Source organism: Ruditapes philippinarum, unplaced genomic scaffold (assembly GCF_026571515.1).
Source record: "Ruditapes philippinarum isolate M1 unplaced genomic scaffold, ASM2657151v2 ctg784_1_1_1_1, whole genome shotgun sequence".
NCBI lineage: Eukaryota > Metazoa > Mollusca > Bivalvia > Venerida > Veneridae > Ruditapes > Ruditapes philippinarum.
The window spans coordinates 272,959-296,758 of NW_026862779.1; the positions used below are offsets into that span (position 1 = coordinate 272,959).

Genomic DNA, 23,800 nt, shown 5'->3' on the forward strand with positions numbered 1-23,800 from the left:
ATTTGATTAATATTCTCTCATTACATAAAAAAAGCAAAAGAAATACTTGTACTATGTGAAGAAAATACTGTAAATTTTCTGTGTTTTTTCTGTTTGACCAAACTCATTAATGAGACCAACCCGCTATTTAGACCAGATAAGCGAAGTACCTTCATTGGTCTCATTAGCGGGTTTTTACTGTACTTCATATTTGGACAAAACAACAAGTGTGACCACACTGACCTATTAAAATTTAAAAAAAAGGAAAAACTAAGAAAAACATTTTCTTTGATTTTTTGTTTGTTTTTTTAACATTTGTTTAAAGCTTTTATATGTTTGTTTTTAGTAAAAGTAAATAAAAGGCGAGCATTACCACAGCAATGCTGTGGCTCTTGTTTGCTTTAAGTATTATCTCAGTTAACTTAATATTTTCCTGATTTTCGAAAAAACCATCACAGATATTCACTTCAAACTTAAATATTGCTAGGTAATTCTGTTTAGCTCTTGGCAGGATTGTTCTTCTGATAAAGGACTTTCAGACTAATGTTAAAATATACAATTCTGCTCAGCAATCTGGTACCCATGGCAATCTAAGAAAATAATAGAAAAGAAATTTTTAAAAAATTTCCAGCTTTGATATTTTGCATGAGACATCACTTAGTTGGCCTCTAACAAAAATGTTCAAATAATGGGCCCTAGGGTTAAAAGATTGTTTAACCCTTTACCCCATATATACGCGAAACAACGCACTTTCGACCCCCCCCCCCCTTTTTTAGGCCTCAAAGAGTGAAAAAATGTCCTATTTGGGCCCCAAACACATGTTTGTTGCTAAAAAAATTGAGCACTTTTTCGGCATTGCCCCCCATCCAAAAGATACATCAGGGGGTTGCCAGAAGGGGGATATGCCCCCTTCTGTTAGGGGGGTTTGAAGGGGGGCGGAGTCCCCCTCATCGCCAAGAAAATTTTGGACTTGTGAGAGGCTAAAAATGACCCCAGGTCGATCATAATGTAACGTGTAACCAACGCTGAAAAGCCTTTGACTCTATCTCAATCCCTTGAGAAGTTGCAGCACTTTGAAATAAATTTTGATGGAAAAAATCGAGGCAAAATAGTGATTTTGGGCAATTTTGAGATGCCCCCTCGTTGCCATGGTAACAGGAAATTTAAGACTGAGCATGTCGTTACAAAGGCAATGGTCCAGTCAACATTTGTGCCAAGTTTGATTAGTATTGAAGCATTTTTCATAGTTTCATAGCAGTTTGAACTTGTAACAGGCGGCTTTTCAGTGAAAAAGGCCATTTTCCACAATATGCTCATGGGGGAAAGGGTTAAATTATGGCTCCTGGGGTACACCTGACCTTGCTCTAGGGGCACACAGTTTTATAAGAGATAAATTGGGAAACTTTAAAAAATCATATTTTCAGAACTGCATTGCTTAGAGCTTTGTTATTTTGCATGAAGCATTACCTTGTAAGCTTCTACCAACTTTGTTCAAATCATGACCCTAAAGGTCAAATTGGCTCCATCCCAAGAGAACATATTTTATATAAAGATATAAAGGGTAAAACTTGAAAAATCTTCTTCTACAGAACTACAAGGCCTGGACCTTTGGTAATTTGCATAAAGCACATTCTAATTTCCCTTTGCCAAGTTTGTTCAAATCATGACATCTAGGTGAAAGTCCAACATGTATTATTTTTTACAGTGGTATAATAGTAAAAAAAGTCCCATTCAGAACCTTATCAGGGTATTTTTTTGTCAAAATTGTGAAGGGGCCTGGACCTGTTCATTTGGTGAAAAAAAGCGTGATTTGTCATAAAATTGTTAAAAAAATATTACATATTATTTGGCATTAATTTTAGGGACATTATGAAACCGGAAAATCTGCTTCAAGTCGGTACTTTAACCCGCTTAACGTGGGCTAAAACCATTTAACTTGATTAAAACTATTTCTTTGCTCTTGAAATTGGCGTAAATCATGTTTTACTGGAAGGTAAACAATATATTTCAAAGACAATATTTTGTGAAATTTCTTTTGAAATTGTGAATTTTTTTCTGCCATTTTGTGAAAAAAAAAGTGCAATTTTGAATTGTGAAGGGGCCTTAATTATTGGCCCCTGTTATAGAAGGAAAAAAGACCTGCTATGATGGCCTATTTTTTTGTTGATTTTTACATGATGTCCATAGTTGACTTTTACTTTTGTTCAAAATATGATTCCTGGGTCATTATTTAAATGGAGTAATAAATTGAACATTTAAACATTTAATGTTATAGAAATTTATAAACTTATGGCTGAGTGGTCAAGGTCGTTGACTTCAAACCATTTACCTATCACTGCTGTAGATTTCAGCTGCACTAGTCAGTGGTTCTACTGAGATGCTCGCTTGTGCCTGAAATATTACACAGTGGTTTTCTTCTACCTGTAAAGCTGGAAAGTTGTCATATGACCTATACTGTGTTGATGCGACATAAAACCCAACCAAAATATGAAAAGGAAAAAAAAGGTTATATTTAAGATTTAACCTTCATAAGCTGATGGATGATACATCAGAATTTATTTTTCATACTTGATTATTTATATTTTTATGCCCCCACAGAGTGGGAGCATAATTATAGCTTGCACTTGTCCGTCCGAGTGTCCGTCCGTCCGTACATCTGTCCGAGCAAACATTTTATTATTATGAGCTTCATTCCGTAGTTAAATAAAGAACAAAAACTTATAAATTCTAATTAAGAGCTATTTTTGTGTCGCCTTGAAAAGTTGACATATAAGGGTTACTTTTGTCGGCGGCGTCGGCGGCGGCGTCTGTGTCGGCGTCGGCGTCCCCTAAAGCTTGTCCGGAGCATAACTCAGTCACTTTAAGTCTGATTGACTTCAAACTTGGTATGCATGCTTCTTTCAATAACCCGAAGTGCAGTGCACAAGGACCGGTACTCTGCAGTTCTTATTTTTTGAGTTATTGCCCTTTGTTGATTTTCATACTTTAATTTTGTCCGGGCCATTTCTCTTCAACTAAAAAAGCTATGGACTTGAAACTTCATAGGATGATAGATCTCATTAAGAAGAAATGCAGTGCACAAGAACCAAGAACCAGTACTCTGCACTTCCTAATTTTTGAGTTATTGCCCTTTGTTAATTTTCATACTTTATTATTGTCCGGGCCATTTCTCCTAATGTATAAAAGCCATGGACTTGAAACTTCATAGGATGATAGGTCTCATTAAGAAGAAGTGCAGTGCACAAGAACTGGTACTCTGCATTTCTTATTTTTTGAGTTATTGCCCTTTGTTTATTTTCATACTTTAATTTTGTCCGGGCCATTTCTCCTTAAGTATAAAAGCTATGGACTTGATAGTCTTCATAGGATGATAGATCTCATTATTAAGAAGTGCAGTGCAGAAGAACTGATACTCTGCATTTCTTATTTTTGAGTTATGGCCCTTTGTTAATTTTCATACTTAATTTTTGTCCAGGCCATTTCTCCGAAAGTATAAAAGTTATGGACTTGAAACTTCATAGGATGATAGATCTCATTAAAAAGAAGTGCAGTGCATAAGAACTGATACTGAGTTTTTTGAGTTATGGCCCTTTGTTAATTTTCATACTTTATTTTTGTCCTGGTCATTTCTCCCCAAGTATGAAAGCTATTGACTTGAAACATCATAGAATGATAGATCTTATTGATAAGAAGTGCAGTGTACAGAAACTGCTGCTCTGCACATATTGATTTTTTTAGTTATTGCCCTTTGTTATTTTTCATATTTCATTTTTGTCCTGGCCATTTCCCCTAAACTACATTGTTCACAAGGCGACACATCCGACTCGTGGAGTTCTAGTTTTGTTTTTATGAGCTTATTTTGGTTATGTACGTTGGTCCAGGTGGTTTTGATGAACTAATTTGCCTCATAAACATCAAATTTTGGTACGTCCGTCCGTCTGTACGTCCCGAAATCTTGTGAACGCAACTCCTCTTAAACCGGATGGCTGATTTTGCTTAGACTTCCAGGGATGAACAACCTTAATGTGTAGATGGTAGTTAAGGGAGGAATGTTTGCTGTGACCAAATTTAAAAGAATTATGGCCCTTTGTTGATTTTTTTCACTATATACTATGTAGAAATTTTGTGAACGCAACTTCTCTTAAACCGGATGGGTACTATGTAGAAATTTTGTGAACGCAACTTCTCTTAAACCGGATGGCAGATTTTGCTTAAACTTTTAGGGATGAACAACCTTAATGTGTAGATTGTAGTAAAGGAAGGAATGTTTGCTGCGACCAAATTTAACAGAATTATGGCCCTTTGTTGATTTTTTCACTATATACTATGTAGAAATTTTGTGAACGCAACTCCTCTTAAACCGTATGGCAGATTTTGCTTAAACTTCCAGGGTTGAACAACCTTAATGTGTAGATGGTAGTTAAGGAAGGAATTTTTGCTGCGACCAAATTTAAGAGAGTTATGGCCCTTTGTTGATTTTTAGTTTTCAACTTGTGGCACATGTAATCCAAAAAATATTTGACCTAGAGTCATAAGATTGACAGAACAGTGGCGTGTGGGGGCATCCGTGTCCTATGGACACATTTCTAGTTTATATACAGTCGAACTTCGTTCGTTCAAACTCAGAGCGCCCTTGCAAATATGTTTGAGAAATCATAATGGTTGAGTTCAATTAGGCAATCATTTCCCAAAATTGTTGAACAATTTTTAAAATATATTGATATGTTTATGGGTTAAATTTCCCTTTAAACACTGAATTAATAAAATATTTTAAAAACATTTTACAGCAGCATCTATTTGTAGTCATTTACTAAAATAAACACATACAAGTATCATTCAATAAATAGATAACACTGATACAATTCACGCTTCATGTACCACCGCTGCAATTAAAGCCTTCTGGGTAAACGTCATTCATTTATTGAATTTTCCACATTTTACCTATTTTACGAGTTTTTTTTTTTTTTTTTTGTTACTACATGTACTCCAGACGGCAAAAGAAACAATATTATCATAACAACAAATTGGTTACAACACCTCCAATATTGAATCAATTAACCTTAATTGCCTTTATCACGATCATGAGGTGTTAAAACATGTGTAGACGGCTGTCACTAATTTTGAACATGTTGACCCGCAACTTTTGTTGTCCTTTTGTGTTTGACCAAAAAGGTGTGATTTTCACTATATTTCATCCGAAGGGACCGGAGATAATGTTTAAGAGTTCGAGCGATTGGTGTTAAAAAAGTGAGCGATCCATGGTAGAAAAATATACATTATATAAGAATTTTTAAGAATTTTGCCAGGACTGGGCGTTGTCAGTTCGAGCGTAGGGAGGTATTTGAGCGATCCGAGTTTGAGCGAATGAAGTTTAACTGTATTTGACCTTAAACCCTATTTGATCTTCACTGTTTTGATCTTCATTACATTATTGTTGTTTAAATTATGGCTCTTAAATTTAAAATGATAATGAAACACTTATTATTCATTTGACATGCTCCATATAACTCTTACACATATTAGATATTGACCATTGAAGTAAAGGGTTCAAACAATTTCAAATCATCATAAACTATTATGTTTATGTCATGACCTTGTTATATATAATTGTGTTTGTTTTTACATATGCTAAATTTTTTACCTTGAGATCTGTTTGACATTGACCACTGTAGATGAATGTATACAAGTAATGATATACCACTTTTTTCCCCTACTTATATGTAGTAGTATACTATAAAGCATTAGTATTGCATTTTCACAAATGCAAGCTTGTTTCATGATTACCATTAAAAAGACATATCTCTATGTCTTTTCAATGAATCTAAAATAAAACATGCCTCATATTTTATTAGAATTGTGCATATAGATAAAAATTTTGAAGAATTATATCTTTTGAATAGTTTCTGAAGTGAGTGATGCATGCTATAACATTGGCCTAATGTCTTAATTTATTAGCTTCCAGAGAATGGAGAAAAGAATCACAGTCAAGACCGCAGAGTTCTATAAGGATAAAAGTAGTTGGTGAGCACATGAAAGATGTAAAAGCAGTTAAAAAAGCAATTGAAGACTTTATCTCTAAGAGTGATTGGCAACAGCCAAATGTTGCTGAACAGGTAGGAAAGATAATGCTATTTCCTTCAGCCATTTTAGTTCTATAAAGTTTTTTACTCATATACAGACGAAATATATATAAAAAGCAATATAGATTAATATGTTTAAAAAAGTTGAGGCGTATTTCACTGCAAAATAGCCATGAATGGTATTTTTTTTCCATATTTTATTGCTCATTTTCAAAAACAAAAATGCGAGTTGGTGGGTCGGTACACTGAAAGATGTAAAAAAAATGATATAATGCATTTAATAAAACCAACACTTATTTCCGATCACTAAATGTACTTCTAATTTGTTAAATTGAAATCTATTTGGCAGAACCGTTATATATAGAAAACATAAGTGACTCTTGTATATATGCCCTTCAGACTTTTTATTAAAGGGGGCAAATGTCTACCTTTTAAAAACAAATCAGGGGTCAAATGTCCACCACTGCAAAGAAGGGGGCAACTGTTACGAGAGTTTCGAGATACCAGTGAAAACCTTAACGAGGGGCTTACAACAGTCGTTATGCTAACGATAGCTTCGAGATACTGACCCCTGATTCCAAATGCTATGTGTCATTAATGCTTGCTTAATGCTGTTTTCTGTAGTTAACCCTCCAGATTACTGAAGTAATGTCACTTTGATATTATCTGAGCACAGTTCAGCTGCTGCATCTTTCCCTGGCATGCTGTCAAGCAGTTTACTTGTAATAGTGCCTTCACTTTTACAAGGAACTGATCATTCAAGAATGTACAATGCAAATGATTCCTCCCAAACAGTTATTAGTTAAAAAAAAAACAATCGTGATATACCAGTGACAATGATTATTACTATGATAATGATGATGATGCAACGATATATAGCCGTAGAATGTGTTTTTAGCTCACCAGTGTCACAAAGTGACAGGGTGAGCTTTTGTGATCGCTTTTCGTCTGACGTCCGTCCGTCCGTCTGTTGTCTGTCCGTAAACTTTTACTTTAAATGACATCTCCTCATAAACCACTAAGCCAATTTCATCCAAACTTCACAGGAATGTTGCTGTGGTGGTCACCTTTAAAAATTGTTCAAAGAATTTAATTCCATGCAGAACTCTGGTTGCCATGGCAACCGAAAGAAAAAAACTTTAAATATCTTCTTTTAAAAATCTTAAGAGCTAGAGCTTAGATATTTGGCATGAAACATCTTCTAGTGAGTGTCTACCAAGTTTGTTCAAATAAAATCCCTGGGGTTAAAATTGGCCCCGCCCCGGGGGGGGGGGGTCATTGATTTTCCCTATATGCATATAGTAAAAACTTAAAAAATCTTCTTTTAAAGAACTCAAAGAGCTAGAGCTTAGATATTTAGCATGAAACATGTTCTAATGGGTGTCTACCAAGTTTGTTCAAATAAAAGCCCTGGGTTCAAAATTGGCCCGCCCCAGGGGGTCATTGATTTTCCCTATATGCATATAGTAAAAACTTAAAAAATCTTCATTTAAAGAACTCAAAGAGCTAGAGCTAAGATATTTAGCATGAAACATGTTCGAATGGGTGTCTACCAAGTTTGTTCAAATAAAAGCCCTGGGGTCAAAATTGGCCCCGCCCCGGGGGGCATTGATTTTCCTTAAGTGTCGACAAAGTTTGTTCAAATAAAAGCCCTGGGGTCAAAACTGGCAGCCATGCCCCAGAGGTGTTATTGTTTTTAACTGTATGTGTATAGTAAAAACTTTAAAAATCTTCTTTTAAAAAACCCAATGAGCTAGAGCTTACAGTACAGATATCAAGGAATATGCAAATTTCTGCGAGTATCGAGTAATCTCAAAAAGCGTGACTCCGAGTGGATTATAAATTTCTCGGGCGAAAAAGAATGACTCCGAGACAAGAACGAGTGACAATTTTGTCCGCGAGACTCCGTGAATCTCCGAGTCAAAAAGAGTGACTCCGAGAAAATAAGACTGATTTGGTACACGTATGCTTTATTTATTTATTAATTAATATAATGCTCTACCTCTAAAATAAAATCCTTCAACGCATGTATTATTCATTCAAAATAACAATGTTGTCGAAAATTCTTCGTTGATGTAAAGTGTCACAAGTGAAAACGAAAGTAGACACACTTGATTCATTAATTAATTAAAGGAAAGAATAACCGATGATTTCCCGCAATTCCCGTAACGCTCAGTGTCAAAAACCTATTTAATTTAGTATTCTAAAATAAGAAAATATAGATGAGCTTCTTTTTTGCATTGTTTATACAAATTTATAATTATTATGTAAGCAAAAAAAAGAAGAAGAAAAAAAAGGAAATACATGGCAAAACAACCACGTGCTTAGGTCGATTCATTCCATTGACATACTATCGTAAGGGAAATTATACTTTGTACCTGAACTGAATAAAAAAACAACATTTTCTTTAAGACAGTTTACAAAGTATTCTTCAGTGAAATGCATCTGCCTTGGAAAGTAATTTTATACTTTTAAGTCACGCTTTTAGATAAATTTGTACCAGTTACATAAATGATACCAAACTTATTTCCATGTGAAGTACATGTACGTCTCCTTTTAATTGTTGGTTGATAAAAAATCCGTGAAATACGAGATATAATACATCATTCCATACAATGCACTAGCCAAAACAGCGACACCCTATGTCGGCATGTACAGTCCTGCTTTTAACATTAATGTTTAAATTTATTTTACTATTGCTTTCAGAACAATATAGAACAGAGTTAAGAAGTTCGATCTGCTAGGCAATTCTACCGATGTTGGCAGCACAAGAAAGGACAACATTAAGGAATTCATTTATGAAATTCTACCGATGTTTGCAGGGGGAAAACAACAGGCGTTGCGTCGTCTCAAAAATAAAACCATGAATTATAAAACAAGAACATTGAGATTGGCAGTGATTTTTTAAAGGCATGGCGGTCTTTTTCAATCCACATACGTACATGTACAATTACGCATGCCCGCTTGCTGTGACGATCAAATATGTTCATATGCTATTATAAAAATATTGTTTTATCGTCTATGATCAGTACATGTACGTGAAATCGGAAGTAGTTTAATCTTTGTCAAAACTGTTTTTTTTATTTTTATAAAATGACATGATATAGATGATGTACAAACCATAAACAAATAAAACAAAAAGACAAATAAAATAATCATTTTATTCTTTGCTGTTTTTATTTTTTGTCAATCTGTGTAATGCTGATTACAGGTGAATGAATTACGGGAGCAGTGCGCTAGGTAAGTTGAACGGCCTCTGTCAACTTGTTAACACCTCTATAACCCTTGAATTCCTCTATAATGCCTGAAATAAAAAACAAAAATCTTAATTTATTAATGATCATCACAAGACAACTGACTTTTGATATCAATATCGAGGGACCGCAATATCGACATACGTCTACATATGACTTTGATAACAGATTGAGACCGACAGATTTTCGGAGATACTCTTGGAATAAAATTACAACAATATATTACTAATTTTTATGCAGCTTTATTTAGAAACGATTAAGTTAATGTTAATTCTCAAAAATTATATATAAATCAAGTGTCTTCTAATTAAAACGGCGGATGTGACAGGTTGACACGTAAACAATGGATTATGAAGAAACGTACATGCACATTTACATGCACATTATGACAATTTTTAAAACTATACAAACCAATACTAAAAGTTGGGAAAGTCAATTTTTTTGATGTGCACATGTTATCAATGTCAATGATTAAAATATTATGAAGATCGAAACTCATTTTCCACATTGAAAAAAAAATAAACACAACACAATATTCGGCACCTGAAATAAATTAGAACGGCACGTTATCGGTATTTGATGCATATAGAAACATTTAATATTAAGAAGTTTATATAATTAATTCATTTCTTAAAGAAGTATAAAAAAAAATGTTGGGCCGTTATTATATGGATTTTTTAAATCGCTTTTTGTTTTTGATAGAATTTCGGGTTCCTGTGGTTATTGCTACTGACCTAATTAATCGGGATAAAAATTAACTTGAGAACTGATGACGCTTACGGTAGTGGTTTTTTCTAATCAAATGTACCTTTCAACTGTTTCAGGGTAAATTGAAAACAACAACCGTAAAAATCATCTTTATTTTCGAATGGTAATCTAAAGAATTAAATTAAATATAAAATGAGATTGCACTTGCATTTATTTACACCAGCTAGACACCGACACGGAGTTACGCGGTAATTCTCTCTCGGAGTCACGCGCTTTTATTTTCGTCTCGGAGTCACTCTCATCACACGTTTCTCACGCGGAGTCACTCGTTTTTATGGACAAATACTCTCGCGGAGTTGCGAGTACTTTCCTCGATCCTCGGAGGATTTTGCATATTCCTCGATATCTGTACTGTAGATGTATAGCATGAAACATCTTCTTATGGGTGTCTACCAAGTTTGTTCAAATAAAAGCCCTTGGGTGAAAATTGGCCCTGCCGGGGGCGGGGGGTTGGGGAGAAATCATTGTTTTTCATTATATGTGTGTAGTAAAAACTTAACATCGTGAAGCATCTTCTAATGAGTGTCTTCCAAGTTTGTTCAAATAAAAGCCCTGGGGTTTAAACTGGCCCTGCTCCAAGGGCATATATACAGGTGAGCGACCTCAGGGCCATCATGGCCCTCTTGTTAATTATTATGTCCCCACTTTAAAGAAGAAGGGGTATATTGCTTTGCATTTGTCGGTCCATCGTTCTCCAAATGGTTTCCGAGTGAAGAACCCTTAGGCCTAGGAACTTCAAACTTGGTATGGTGATTGGTCATGACCAGCAGATGACCCCTATTGATTTTGGGGTCAAGGGGTCAAAGGTCAAGGTCACATTGACCTAGTAGGTAAAAACGGTTTCCGATCAATAACTAAAGAACGCTAATAGGCCTAGGAACTTCAAACTTGGTATGATGATTGGTCATGACCAGCAGATGACCCCTATTGATTTTGGGGTCAAGGGGTCAAAGGTCAAGGTCACATTGACCTTGTAGGTAAAAACGGTTTCCAATCAATAACTTAAGAATGCTTAGGCCTAGAAACTTCAAACTTGGTATGATGATTGGTCATGACCAGCAGATGACCCCTATTGATTTTGGGGTCAAAGGTCAAGGTCACATTGACCTTGTAGGTGAAAACGGTTTCCAATCAATAACTTAAGAACGCTTAGGCCTAGAAACTTCAAACTTGGTATGATGATTGGTCATGACCAGCAGATGACCCCTATTGATTTTGGGGTCAAAGGTCAAGGTCACATTGACCTTGTAGGTAAAAACGGTTTCCAATCAATAACTAAAGAACGCTTAGGCCTAGGAACTTCAAACTTGGTATGATGATTGGTCATGACCAGTAGATGACCCCTATTGATTTTGGGGTCAAGGGGTCAATGTCATATTGACCTTGTACTTAAAGACGGTTTCTGACCAAAAACTCAACAACTCAAGTTGCCTTGGTTGATAATTTTATATTAAACTAAAAATGCTTTGGTATACACATTTGAAGGTCTTATGTAATATAACAACTTGGCTGTCATTAATGAGGCCTACATGATTCATTAAATTTATGCATATATTATTTGGTAAGATTTGTAATAACTTAAATTGCTGCACACAACCTATGGGGTCACAATAATTATTACCTTGTGACTAGTCATAACCAGTAGATACTAGATAACCCTTAATAATTGTTTGTTCACTGGGTCAGAAGTCATGCATAATATCCTGATCACATGACTAATTGGCTATCGATAGGGGGCATACAAGTTTTACAAACATATCTTGTTTATGCATTGTTTTTATATTATATTTTGTGTTTTTATGTATATGTATTTTGAAAATTTCACTTTATAACCATGATGTAAATTATGTATATTTGAGCCGCTTCACGACAGAACCAACATAATGGGTTTGCGACCAGCATGGATCCAGACCAGCCTGCGCATCCGCGCAGTCTGATCAGGATCTATGCTGTTCGCTATCTGTTTCTCTACTTGTAATAGAGTTTGTAAGCGAACAGCATGGATCCTGATCAGACTGCACGACTGTGCGGATGCGCAGGCTGGTCTGGATCCATGCTGGTCGTAAACCCATTATGTTGGTTTTGTCGTGACACGGCTCATTTTATGTATGTTTATGTTTTGAGGCCCACATGGAAGATTGGGTAACCAAATGTGTAGCCTCAGTAAATAAAGATCTACCTACCTACCTACCTACCTAATTCTAGATTATTTATGGTGATACCATTTGCATATTCGAGTAAATAATCCATTTATTAAGCAAAGCAAAGTTATGGACTAACTTGAATCTTAATTTATTGTCCTAAATATATGTGTTTAAATAAACAGACTACTAGTATTCAAAATAGATACTATGATGACTGAGAGGTTGCTATTTACATTCATTTAGATATTTGCAATTATTTCATCCATGAAAGCAACATTATTATTTTGAATCTTGAAAGTATACTTACACCCTGAAACAACATGTTGCTGTAGCCTGAAAAAATGAAGAGGGTATTGAGAAGAAGCTCGGCCAGAATATTTGCTTTCACTTTGTAAAGTGTTTAAAATATCTGATTTCCACTAAGTCTTACAACCTTTGCTGCACAATCGTCAGTCTCTGCTGTTCTATATACAGTTGTTTTCCCTCAGTTACTAGTCTTGCAGTTTCTATTTTAAGTTTTTGCCTTTCAATAATAATCAAATCAGTTTCATAAGAACTTTCTGCATTTGCAATTCTTCTTGGTTTACGTTTTACGACCATTTCTTCCTGCTTTAACACACTGTTCACGGTATTCAAATGATTACATAACTCAATCGTTATTAACTAACGAGTAAGGAACAAATTAACTAAGGAGTAAGGAACAAACGATTGCTTAAATATCGCTTTCGAGATACCCACGCTAGTCTCTCGTTCACCAACCTTCCGTCAATCGTTCGTAAATGCAAATATAACGTTAGCTTCGAGATACTAACCCCAGGTCTTTGAGAGCCAATTGAAATCTTTGTATTTATTGTGAAGATTTTACTATGTACTATATATGGACTGCACCCCAACCTCAATGAGTTTATTTCAACCCCATTTATTTGTTTTCTGAATGCCTCCTTGCCTTTCTCTATTGATTATTTACACCTGTTTTGAAGAAACTCACTGTCTTTATTGCATTCTTTATTGATTTGTTTTTAAATGACAACAGGTTAAAGTTCAAGAAGAAATAGAACATTCATCAAAGGAACAGACAGAAATTGTCAACAAAACCAAATCTTTTGGCCAAACCCAATCTGTCAGCCAGACAGGAAATGTTGGCCAAACCAAAGCTGTCAGCCAGACAGGAAATGTTGGCCAAACCAAAGCTGTCTACCAGGCAGAAGCTGTTAGCCAAACTAACATAAATAGCATTACAGGAGCTGTCCAACAGAATGGAGCAATAACAGAACATGAGGGAACAGAAAAACAGCAAGAAAATATGGTATACATTATATACTTCCACAAAACATAGCTAAGAGAGGATTTTGTTCTTTTCCTACATTTCAAATAAAACTCATGGAAATTAAGAGCTTTCAAATGTCTGAGCTTGTTGTTTTAAAGGACAGAAGATTGATAAAATTTGGACCTCTTAATTTCATCTAAGCAGCTGCACACCTCTAAAATTTAAGCAATGCCAAAACAAAATATTAAAATTCCCGATCACCTTATTTGTCATATTGCTATTGTTTTCCAGATAAAAATATTGTTTTAAGGCCAGTTGACATAGAAGGTGTAATTTATGTTTGGCATGATATTTAAATTAACTAAACTTTATATCTGCAGGTATTATTAAAACGTAGATAGATTTGTGTTCAAATCAATCAATTTTTGTTTTTAATATTTTATGTGTCAGTTATAAGCTAATAATTCATGAAATCAAAGTTGATTTTGAAAAGCCTAAAACAAATTTGTGTATTTCTAATATTACTTTTGTGTCTGTGAGCAAATGTGCCTCCTATAATACCATGGAACTAGCATCTGTTTCTGTGTAAACAAAGGAATAGTCAGGATCATTTTATTAGCCGGGTTACACAGGTGCAAACCGGGTTATGGTATGGTGAATGTCGGGCAGGCGGTCTGTGGGCAGGCGAGGAAAAAGATTTGTAACAGTTTTCTCAGTAACTAATTACCACAACCTCTTGAAATTTGGCATAAAGCATTGACACATAGTCCCATACTGTGGGATTCGATTTCAGGTCTGACGCTCATCCGCTTCCTATTTAGGGACTTAGATAAATTTTTGACATTAATGGGCAATGGTAGGAAATTTTAGTAACAGTTTTCTCAGCAACTATTTATCACAGCCTCTTGATATTTGGCATACAGCATCAACACAATGTCCCATACCATTTAATTTCAGGTCTGTCGCTTATCCACTTCCTGTTATCCGACATACAGCATTACCATTAATTGGCATTTGTTCCCATAATGTGGGATTTGATTTCAGGTCTGTTAATTATCGACTTCTTATTTACGGACTAAATTAAATTTTTGACATTAATGGGCAATGGTAGGAAATTTTCCTAACAGTTTTCATGGCAACTACTTGTCACAGCCTCTTGATATTTGGTATACTGCAATAACATGTGGTCTCGGCCTTTTATGTCTTTCACCGATTTTTTATGCCCCCCCTTCAAAGAAGAGTGGGTATATTGTTTTGCTAATGTCGGTCCGTCAGTCTGTCTGTCGGTAGACCATATGGTTTCCGCTGATTATCTTGAAAACTATTTATCACAAAGTCTTCATACTTCACATAGTGATTGGTCATAACTAGAAGATGACCCCTATTGATTTTTAGATTACTAGGTCAAAGGTGAAGGTCACAGGGCCCTTAAAGGTAAAAATGGTTTCCACTGATTATGTTGATAAGAATCCATCACAAAATTGTCAAACTTCACATAGTGATTGGTCATTACTAGTGGATGACCCCTATTGATTTTGGGATCACTAGGTCAAAGGTCAAAGTCACACGAGCCTTAAATGTCAAAATGGTTTCTGCTGATAATCTTGAAAAGTATTGATCACAAAGTCTTCATATTTCACATAGTGATTGGTCATTACTAGTGGATGACCCCTATTGATTTTGGGATCACTAGGTCAAAGGTCAAAGTCACACGAGCCTTAAATGTCAAAATGGTTTCTGCTGATAATCTTGAAAAGTATTGATCACAAAGTCTTCATATTTCACATATTGATTGGTCATCACTAGTTGATGACTATTATTGATTTTGAGGTCATTAGGTCAAAGGTCAAGGTCACAGGGGCCTTAAATGTCAAAATGGTTTCTGCTGATAATCTTGAAAAGTATTGATCACAAAGTGGTCATATTTCACATAGTGATTGGTCACAACTTGTCAATGACCCCTGTTGATTTTGGGGTCACTAGGTCAAAAGTCAAGTTCACAGGGGCCTTAAATGTCAATGGTTTTTGCTGATAATCTTGAAAAGTATTGATCACAAAGTTGTGATATTTAACGTATAGATTGGTCATAACTAGTAGATGACCTTTATTGATTTTGGGGTCATTAGGTCAAAGGTCATTGTCACAGGGGCCTCAAATGTCAGAATGTTTTTTGCTCATGACCTTGGTTACAATTAATCGCAAAAATCTTCATATTTCACATATTGATTGGTCATAACTAGTAGATGACCCCTATTGATTTTGGGGTCACCAGGTCAAAGGTCAAGGTCACATGGGCCGTGCTCATGGGTGAGCTTTTGTCATCACTCTGCGTGCGTCGTGCGTCCTTCAAAAAATGGCGTCAAACTTTTCAAACAAAATCTCCTCCTAAACCACATGGCCAATTGCAACCAAACTTTACAGAAATGATCCTTAGGTGGACCCCTTTCAAAGTTGTTCAAAAATTTAAATTCCATTAAAAACTATGGTTGCCATGGCAACCAATAGGAAAAACTTAAAAAATCTTCTTTTAAAAAACCCTCAGAGCTAGAGCTAAGATATTTGGCATGAAACATCTTCTAATGAGTGTCTACCAAGTTTGTTCAAATAAAAGCCCTGGGGTCAAAATTGGCCCCGCCCCAGGGGGTCATTGATTTTCCCTATATGCATACAGTAAAAACTTAAAAAATCTTCTTTTAAAGAACTCAAAGAGCTAGAGCTAAGATATTTAGCATAAAACATGTTCTAATGGGTGTCTACCAAGTTTGTTCAAATAAAAGCCCTGGTGTCAAAATTGGCCCCGCCCCGGGGGTCATTGATTTTCCTTATATGTGTATAGCAAAAACTTAAAAAATCTTCTTTGAAAAAACCCAAATAGCTGGAGTTTAGATATTAAGCATGAAACATCTTCTAGTGAGTGTCTACAAAGTTTGTTCAAATAAAAGCCCTGGGGTCAAAATTGGCCCCGCCCCTGGGGGTCATTGATTTTCCTTATATGACAGTGTATAGCAAAAACTTAAAAATCTTCTTTGAAAAAACCCAGATAGCTAGAGTTTAGATATTAAGCATGAAACATCTTCTAGTGAGTGTCTACAAAGTTTGTTCAAATAAAAGCCCTGGGGTTTCATTGATTTTCCCTATATGCATATAGTAAAAACTTAAAAAATCTTCTTTTGAAGAACTCAAAGAGCTAGAGCTAAGATATTTAGTATGAAACATGTTCTAATGGGTGTCTACCAAGTTTGTTAAAAAAAAAAGCCCTGGGGTCAAAATTGGCCCCACCCTGGGGGTCATTGATTTTGCTTATATGTGTATAGCAAAAACTTAAAAGAACTTTTTTGAAAAAACCCAAATAGCTAGAGTTTAGATATTAAGCATGAAACATCTTCCAGTGAGTGTCTACAAAGTTTGTTCAAATAAAAGCCCTGGGGTCAAAACTAGCCCCGCCCCGGGTGTCATTGATTTTCCTTATATGTGTATAGCAAAAACTTAAAAATCTTCTTTGAAAAAACCCAAATAGCTAGATTTTAGATATTAAGCATGAAATATTTTCTAGTAAGTGTCTACAAAGTTTGTTCAAATAAAAGCCCTGGGGTCAAAACTGGCCCCGCCCCAGGGGTGTCATTGTTTTAAACTATATGTGTGTAGTAAAAACTTAAAAAATCTTCTTTTAAAAAACCCAATGAGCTAGAGCTTAGATGTTTAGCATGAAACATCTTCTTATTGGTGTCTACCAAGTTTGTTCAAATAAAAGCCCCTGGATTAAAATTGGCCCTGACGAGGGCGGGGGGGGGGGGGGGGAGTAGATCATTGTTTTTCATACAGTCGAGACTGTCATATGTGACTTTCCAAGGGACCCTCAGAAAATGGTCGCATATGACAGGGAGTCTCTATATACAGTCTCAATATCATCTAACTGTCTATATACCAATGTGACTTGAAGAACATTGATATTGTTACTGTGATCACGTATCTTGCAAAAAATATATATGGATATAATTATGCAAATAAAACCATTTTCAAACATCAAAGAATATGTAAAATGTTTATTGCAAATATTTGTGTACATTATATTTAATCAATAAATTACATGCACTGATTTCTTATCGGAAAATTTGACTTATAATTTATAGAAAATAAAGTTCTAATTACCTCCCTTTAATGACCTTTATTTACATGAAATGTTAAATTGGGTGATATCTTTCTAAATTATGCTTATTTGAACTTACAATATTGACAAATCTTAATTTGAGCATCATATTTATGAAATAAAACCGTGAAAAAATTGTGTTACAGGATCTTACAGGATCTTAACTGTAAACATATCCATATCCAAAGCTTTTTCTGGTTTGGTATCAATACTTTTTTCCGTATTAATTATGCAGCCATAGAAAGGTAAATTAAAAAAAATGCTGCCTAAAAAATCTTCCAAGGGCACTCTATAATTAAAAAAAAATCTAACACAAGTCTTAACCCAGTTTACTCAGGTAGTACATTACACACACATGATTCACGAATTCGAAAACCTAGCTAAACGCCGTTTTCCGGTACTTTCTGTACATAGCTCTGGGGAATTCACCTAATGGAGTGAAATAACAAACTTCATGTTTTTGGCCGTTTTTTTAAATCAAAGTGAAATAAAACAGTTATTTCTTTGTAAGAAAATAATTAAATGGCATTGTATATATAATTCCATACAAAAAATAAAGCAAATACGAAGGTTTATGCAGAAAATATCTCTATTTATGATTGAAGATTCCACTACGGTGGTTAAAATTTTTATTGATTTTCATTATAAACAATTTATTTTTTGAACAATTTGCAAAAGATATTAAATGAATATTGATAATTTTCAAACACATCAATTTGTTTCACCTTAAACTGTAATATAATGATAGAAAAATAGAAATATCATGTAACTGTGTTATGTAGTTCATATGGTGTAATTCCCCAGAGCTAAATCCGTAACGTACCGGAAAACGGTGTTTAGCTAGGTTTTCGAAAAGGTCAATTGCATCATGATTCCCATGAACTGACGCTACGTCACTTGGTACCTACATGCTAACTGTGTAATTGAGATAGAGGTGTGTAGACTTTGTTTGCTACAGTGCTGGATTATAATTGGACTTAATTAATTTGGCCCTCTGGGTGTTATAATAGGTAATCTTTATCTGATTAACGGACAATTAAAAGGTGTGAAAGTCGTTTAAATCAGACAAAACATTGCATTGGGACCAGACAATTAGGGTCGCTTGTCACATATGACAGGGAGTCATTTAATTCAGACCATTTATATAGGAAAATACGTTGGGAGTACTGAAACAAGGTCGGATAAGACAGGGAGTCGTTTAAATCAGGGGGTCGCTTAGGCAGTCTCGACTGTATGTGTGTAGTAAAAACTTAACATTGTGAAACATCTTCTAATGGGTGTCTTCCAAGTTTGTGCAAATAAAAGCCCTGGGATTTAAACCGGCCCCGCTCCGGGTACCTTTATACAGGTGAGCGATCTCAGGGCCCTCTTGTCTTCATTACTATTTATCACAAAGTCTTCATATTTCACTTATTGATTGGTCATAGCTAGTAGATGACCCCTATGGATTTTGGTTCACTAGGTCAAAGGTCAAGGTCACAGGGGCCTTAAATGTCAGAATGGTTTCTGCTCATTATCTTGGTTACAATTTATCACAAAATCTTCATATTTCACATATTGATTAGTCATTACTAGTAGATGATCTTTATTAGCTCACCTGTCACAAAGTGACAGGGTGAGCTTTTGTGATCGCTTTTCGTCCGGCGTCCGTATGTCCGTCCGGCGTCCGTAAACTTTTACTTTAAATGACATCTCCTCATAAACCACTAAGCCAATTTCATCCAAACTTCACAGGAATGTTCCTTTGGTGTTCACCTTTGAAAATTGTTCAAAGAATTTAATTCCATGCAAAAAACTTTAAATATCTTCTTCTAAAAAACGCAAAGAGCTAGAGCTTAGATATTTGGCATTGAGTGTCTACCAAGTTTGTTCAAATAAAAGTCCTGGGGTCAAAACTTGCCCCGCCCCAGGGGTTAATTGATTTTCCCTATATGCATATTGTAAAAACTTAAAAAAACTTCTTTTAGAGAACCCAAAATGCTAGAGCTAAGATATTTAGCATGAAACATGTTCTAATGATTGTCTACCAAGTTTGTTCAAATAAAAGCCCTGGGGTCAAAATTGGCCCTGTACCGGGGGTCATTGATTTTCCCTATATACATATAGTAAAAACTTAAAAATCTTCTTTTAAAGAACCCAAAGAGCTAGAGCTAAGATATTTAGCATAAAACATGTTCTAATGGATGTCTACCAAGTTTGTTCAAATAAGAGCCCTGGGGTCAAAATTGGCCCCGCCCCGGGGGTCATTGATTTTCCTTATATGTGTATAGCAAAAACTTAAAAAAATCTTCTTTGAAAAAACTCAGATAGCTAGAGTTTAGATATTAAGCACGAAGCATCTTCTAGTGAGTATCTACAAAGTTTGTTCAAATAAAAGCCCTGGGGTCAAAATTGGCCCCGCCCCAGGGGACATTGATTTTCCTTATATGTGTAAAGCCAAAAACTTAAAAAATCTTGTTTGAAAAAAAACCAAAAAACAAATAGCTAGAGTTTAGATATTAATCTATTCATCACAAAGTTTTCATATTTCTAATATTGATTGATCATCATGCTAGTAAGTGACAGCTATTGATTTTGTGGCCACTAGGTCACAGGGGCCTTAAATGTCTCATTATCTTGAAAACTATTTATCGCAAAGTCTTCATTATTTTCTTTTTATGCCCCCGCCATATACTGGCAAGGGCATATAGTGTTATTAACCCTGTTCCGTCATTCGTAATTCCGTCCTTACGTCATCATCAGTTTCCGTTCATTATCTTAATAACCGTTGCACATATTGAACTCAAATTTGACATATAGATATGTCATGAGAAAATACAGGTCAAGGCTGAAATTGGTCATGGTTCGATGATTTTTGGCAGAGTTATGCCCCTTTTACTTTGAAAATAATATGAAATTTTCAGTTTCCGTTCATTATCTCCCCAACGGTACAACACATTCAACTCAAACTTGACATATGGATGTGTCATGAGAAAATACAGGTCAAGTTCAAATTTGGTCATGGTTCGATGATTTTTGGCAGAGTTATGCCCCTTTTACTTTGAAAATAATATGACATTTTCAGTTTCCATTCATTAACTCCCCAATGGTACAACACATTCAACTCAAACTTGACATATGGATACATCAAAGGAATGCGCAGGTCAAGTTCAAATTTGGTCATGGTTCAATGATTTTTGGCGGGTTATGCCCCTTTCACTTTGAAAATAATATGAAATTTTCAGTTTCCGTTCATTATCTCCCCAATGGTACAACACATTCAACTCAAACTTGACATATGGATATGTCATGAGAAAATACAGGTCAAGGTCGAATTTGGTTTTGGTTCGATGATTTTTGGATGAGTTATGCCCCTTTTACTTTGAAAATAATATGAAATTTTCAGTTTCTGTTCATTAATTCCCCAATGGTACAACACATTCAACTCAAACTTGACATATGGATATGTCAAAGGAATGCGCAGGTCAAGTTCAAATTTGGTCATGGTTCAATGATTTTTGGCAGAGTTATGCCCCTTTTACTTTGAAAATAATATGAAATTTTCAGTTTCCGTTCATTATCTCCCCAATGGTACAACACATTCAACTCAAACTTGACATATGGATATGTCATGAGAAAATACAGGTCAAGGTCGAATTTGGTCATGGTTCGATGATTTTTGGCAGAGTTATGCCCCTTTTACTTTGAAAATAATATGAAATTTTCAGTTTCCGTTCTTTAACTCGCCAATGGTACAACACATTCAACTCAAACTTGACATATGGATACGTCAAAGGAATGCGCAGGTCAAGTTCAAATTTGGTCATGGTTCAATGATTTTGGCAGAGTAATGCCCCTTTCACTTTGAAAATGATATGAAATTTACAGTTTCTGTTCATTATCAACCCAACAGTGTTACATATTCAACTCAAAATTGACATATGGATATGTCAAAGGAATGCGCAGGTCAATTTGGAATTTGGTCATGGTTCGATGATTTTTTGGCAGAGTTATGTCCCTTTCACTTTGAAAATAATATAGATACATCTTAGGAATAAGCAGTTTAAGTTGGAATTTGGTCGTGGTTCAATGACTTTGGACAAAGTTATCTTTCCTGAATGTTGGAAAAATTTTGAACTTTCAGTTTCAGCACTCATACTTTTTCGGAAATGTATATAGCCATTATTTTGGCTAAAAATATTCAATATGCTTTTTTCAAAAGGTTAAGACTGAATAATTTCAGTGCCTTGAACATTGTATAAAAATGGTTTGTGTTAACATTGAAAAGTTTTAAGGGCTTTGAACATAGAATGAAAAAAATAATTTGTGCAAACAAATTTGGAACTAACCCGTCCCTAGATTTGCCACTATTTGCCAGCTATTTTCACTGAAAAGGGTGGCATTAAGTGTAAAAAAGGTGAAATTAACTGGAAAATGACAAAATTCCACTCTTTTTCCACTGTAGTGGCAAAATTGCCACCAAACACCACTATCCTTTGGTGGCATTTAGGTGGCATTGAGTGGAAATTTGAACATAGACTTTTTTCATGGTGGCAAAAAGGTGGAAATTGGTGAAAAATGAAACTTAGTTTATTTTGAAGGTGGAAAATGAGTGGCTTTTAGTGGAAAAGTGAAACTCTAACTATTTTCTGGGTGGCAAATTAGTGGAAAAAAACTTAGAAATTTTTTTGAATAACTTTTAGTCGAAGAGGGAAACTCTTAACTATTTTCTGGGTGGCAGAAAACTTGGTGGAAAAAACTGAAAAATGATTGTGCATTGCAGGGTTTATAAGATTTATTTAAGTTAAAGTTCCAAACTGAAATAAACCTGTTTCTAGTTTTTAACAAAGCATCAAGTGAACTTTTTATCAAACTGACTTAAAGTCAAAAATGCCTATGTTCCATTCTATGCTTGTAAAGTAAAGTTACGGCTGTAAAAGTGTACTTAGCTTTTTTAGTTGCAATCTGTACATTAAATAGTTGAAATGTTCTTCAATGCCCAGAAAATGCATTTTTCTGCATAAAGTTTGTTGTGATATTTAATGTCAATCTTGAATAAAGTTTGACTTTGGTCTTTTCTTCTATTTAAGATTGGTCTCTTTAATATTACTTTAAACTGATATCTGGTGAGTACTAACACTTTTCATGTAATGCTTACAATAATTAAAGTGAAAAATGCAAAGGGCATTAACTCCAAAAGTATGCAAAAGAGTTATGGTTCGTAAACACAGCACGTTTCTCACAAAGAACTATATCTGTGAAGTTTCAAATTAAAATCTCCAATACTTTTTAAGCTTAATGATCAAAACAAAAATTAAGCATGGAGAAGTACAAAATGGCAATAAACCCCAAATCATACAAAAAAGAGGTATGGTTCCTAGGCCTTGTACTTCTCATCAATGAGATTTAGTTATATGTGGAGTTTAAAATTATTGTATCAAACATTTTTTGTACTATGCTTTGCAGATTAAAACTTTCAAAGGGCAATAACTCCATAACTTTGCAGGAGAGAGTTATGTACATGTTTAAAGAAGAAACAAACATGAATCAAACTTGTTAACAATAATATTTAAAAGCTATTTAATAAATATACATAAAAAATAGATCAGACTTCAAGATAATGAAGTACTGTGCTTGCTTATTATACATACACAATATAGTAATAAGTATGCCTTTCAGAGGCTTTAAATCTATTGTAAAAATAATTGTGTGTAAAGTAATTAGCTAATAATGTCTGATAATTTCTTATAATCAGGATAAGTAAATACTAGCAAGTAAATACTGCATCCTCTAAGATTTAACAGACAGATCTGATAAAACTACTGCCCTCTTATCTCAGTAATCTCTTCATGGGGGTTAATAGTTTACTCAAGCTGACCAGACTGTTCCATTTGATTATTTTGGGAGAGGCAACATTATACATGTTATATGTAGAATCTGTGTTAAAATAGCATGCTAAATTATCTTTCAAAAACTTATTTCTACTCAATCTATTTAGGTATTAGACATAGTTTATACATTCAAATGAATGTAAAAAATAAAATGATGGGTGCTGTGGTTTTTGAATAATCCCTCACAGTTTAAAATTATAATGGAACTTTCCAGTTGTACGGTTGTAAAGTTTGAATTCAAAGGAATTGAGGTCAGTTAAAGCTTGCAAACACAAAGCAAATGATTGGTGT

At 34.8% G+C, this 23,800-nt stretch overlaps 1 protein-coding gene across 1 annotated transcript in view; it reads left to right on the forward strand.

Annotated features, from left to right (window-relative positions):
* Positions 1–5,930: 5,930 nt before the first annotated feature.
* Positions 5,931–23,800, forward strand: part of LOC132720173 (uncharacterized) — a 62,272-nt gene continuing 44,402 nt past the window's right edge. The window contains exons 1-2 of the mRNA XM_060704215.1: positions 5,931–6,092; positions 13,259–13,531. Coding sequence (XP_060560198.1) covers positions 6,009–6,092; positions 13,259–13,531 — 357 coding nt within the window. The 5' untranslated portion in view covers positions 5,931–6,008. The remainder of the gene's footprint in view (positions 6,093–13,258; positions 13,532–23,800) is intronic.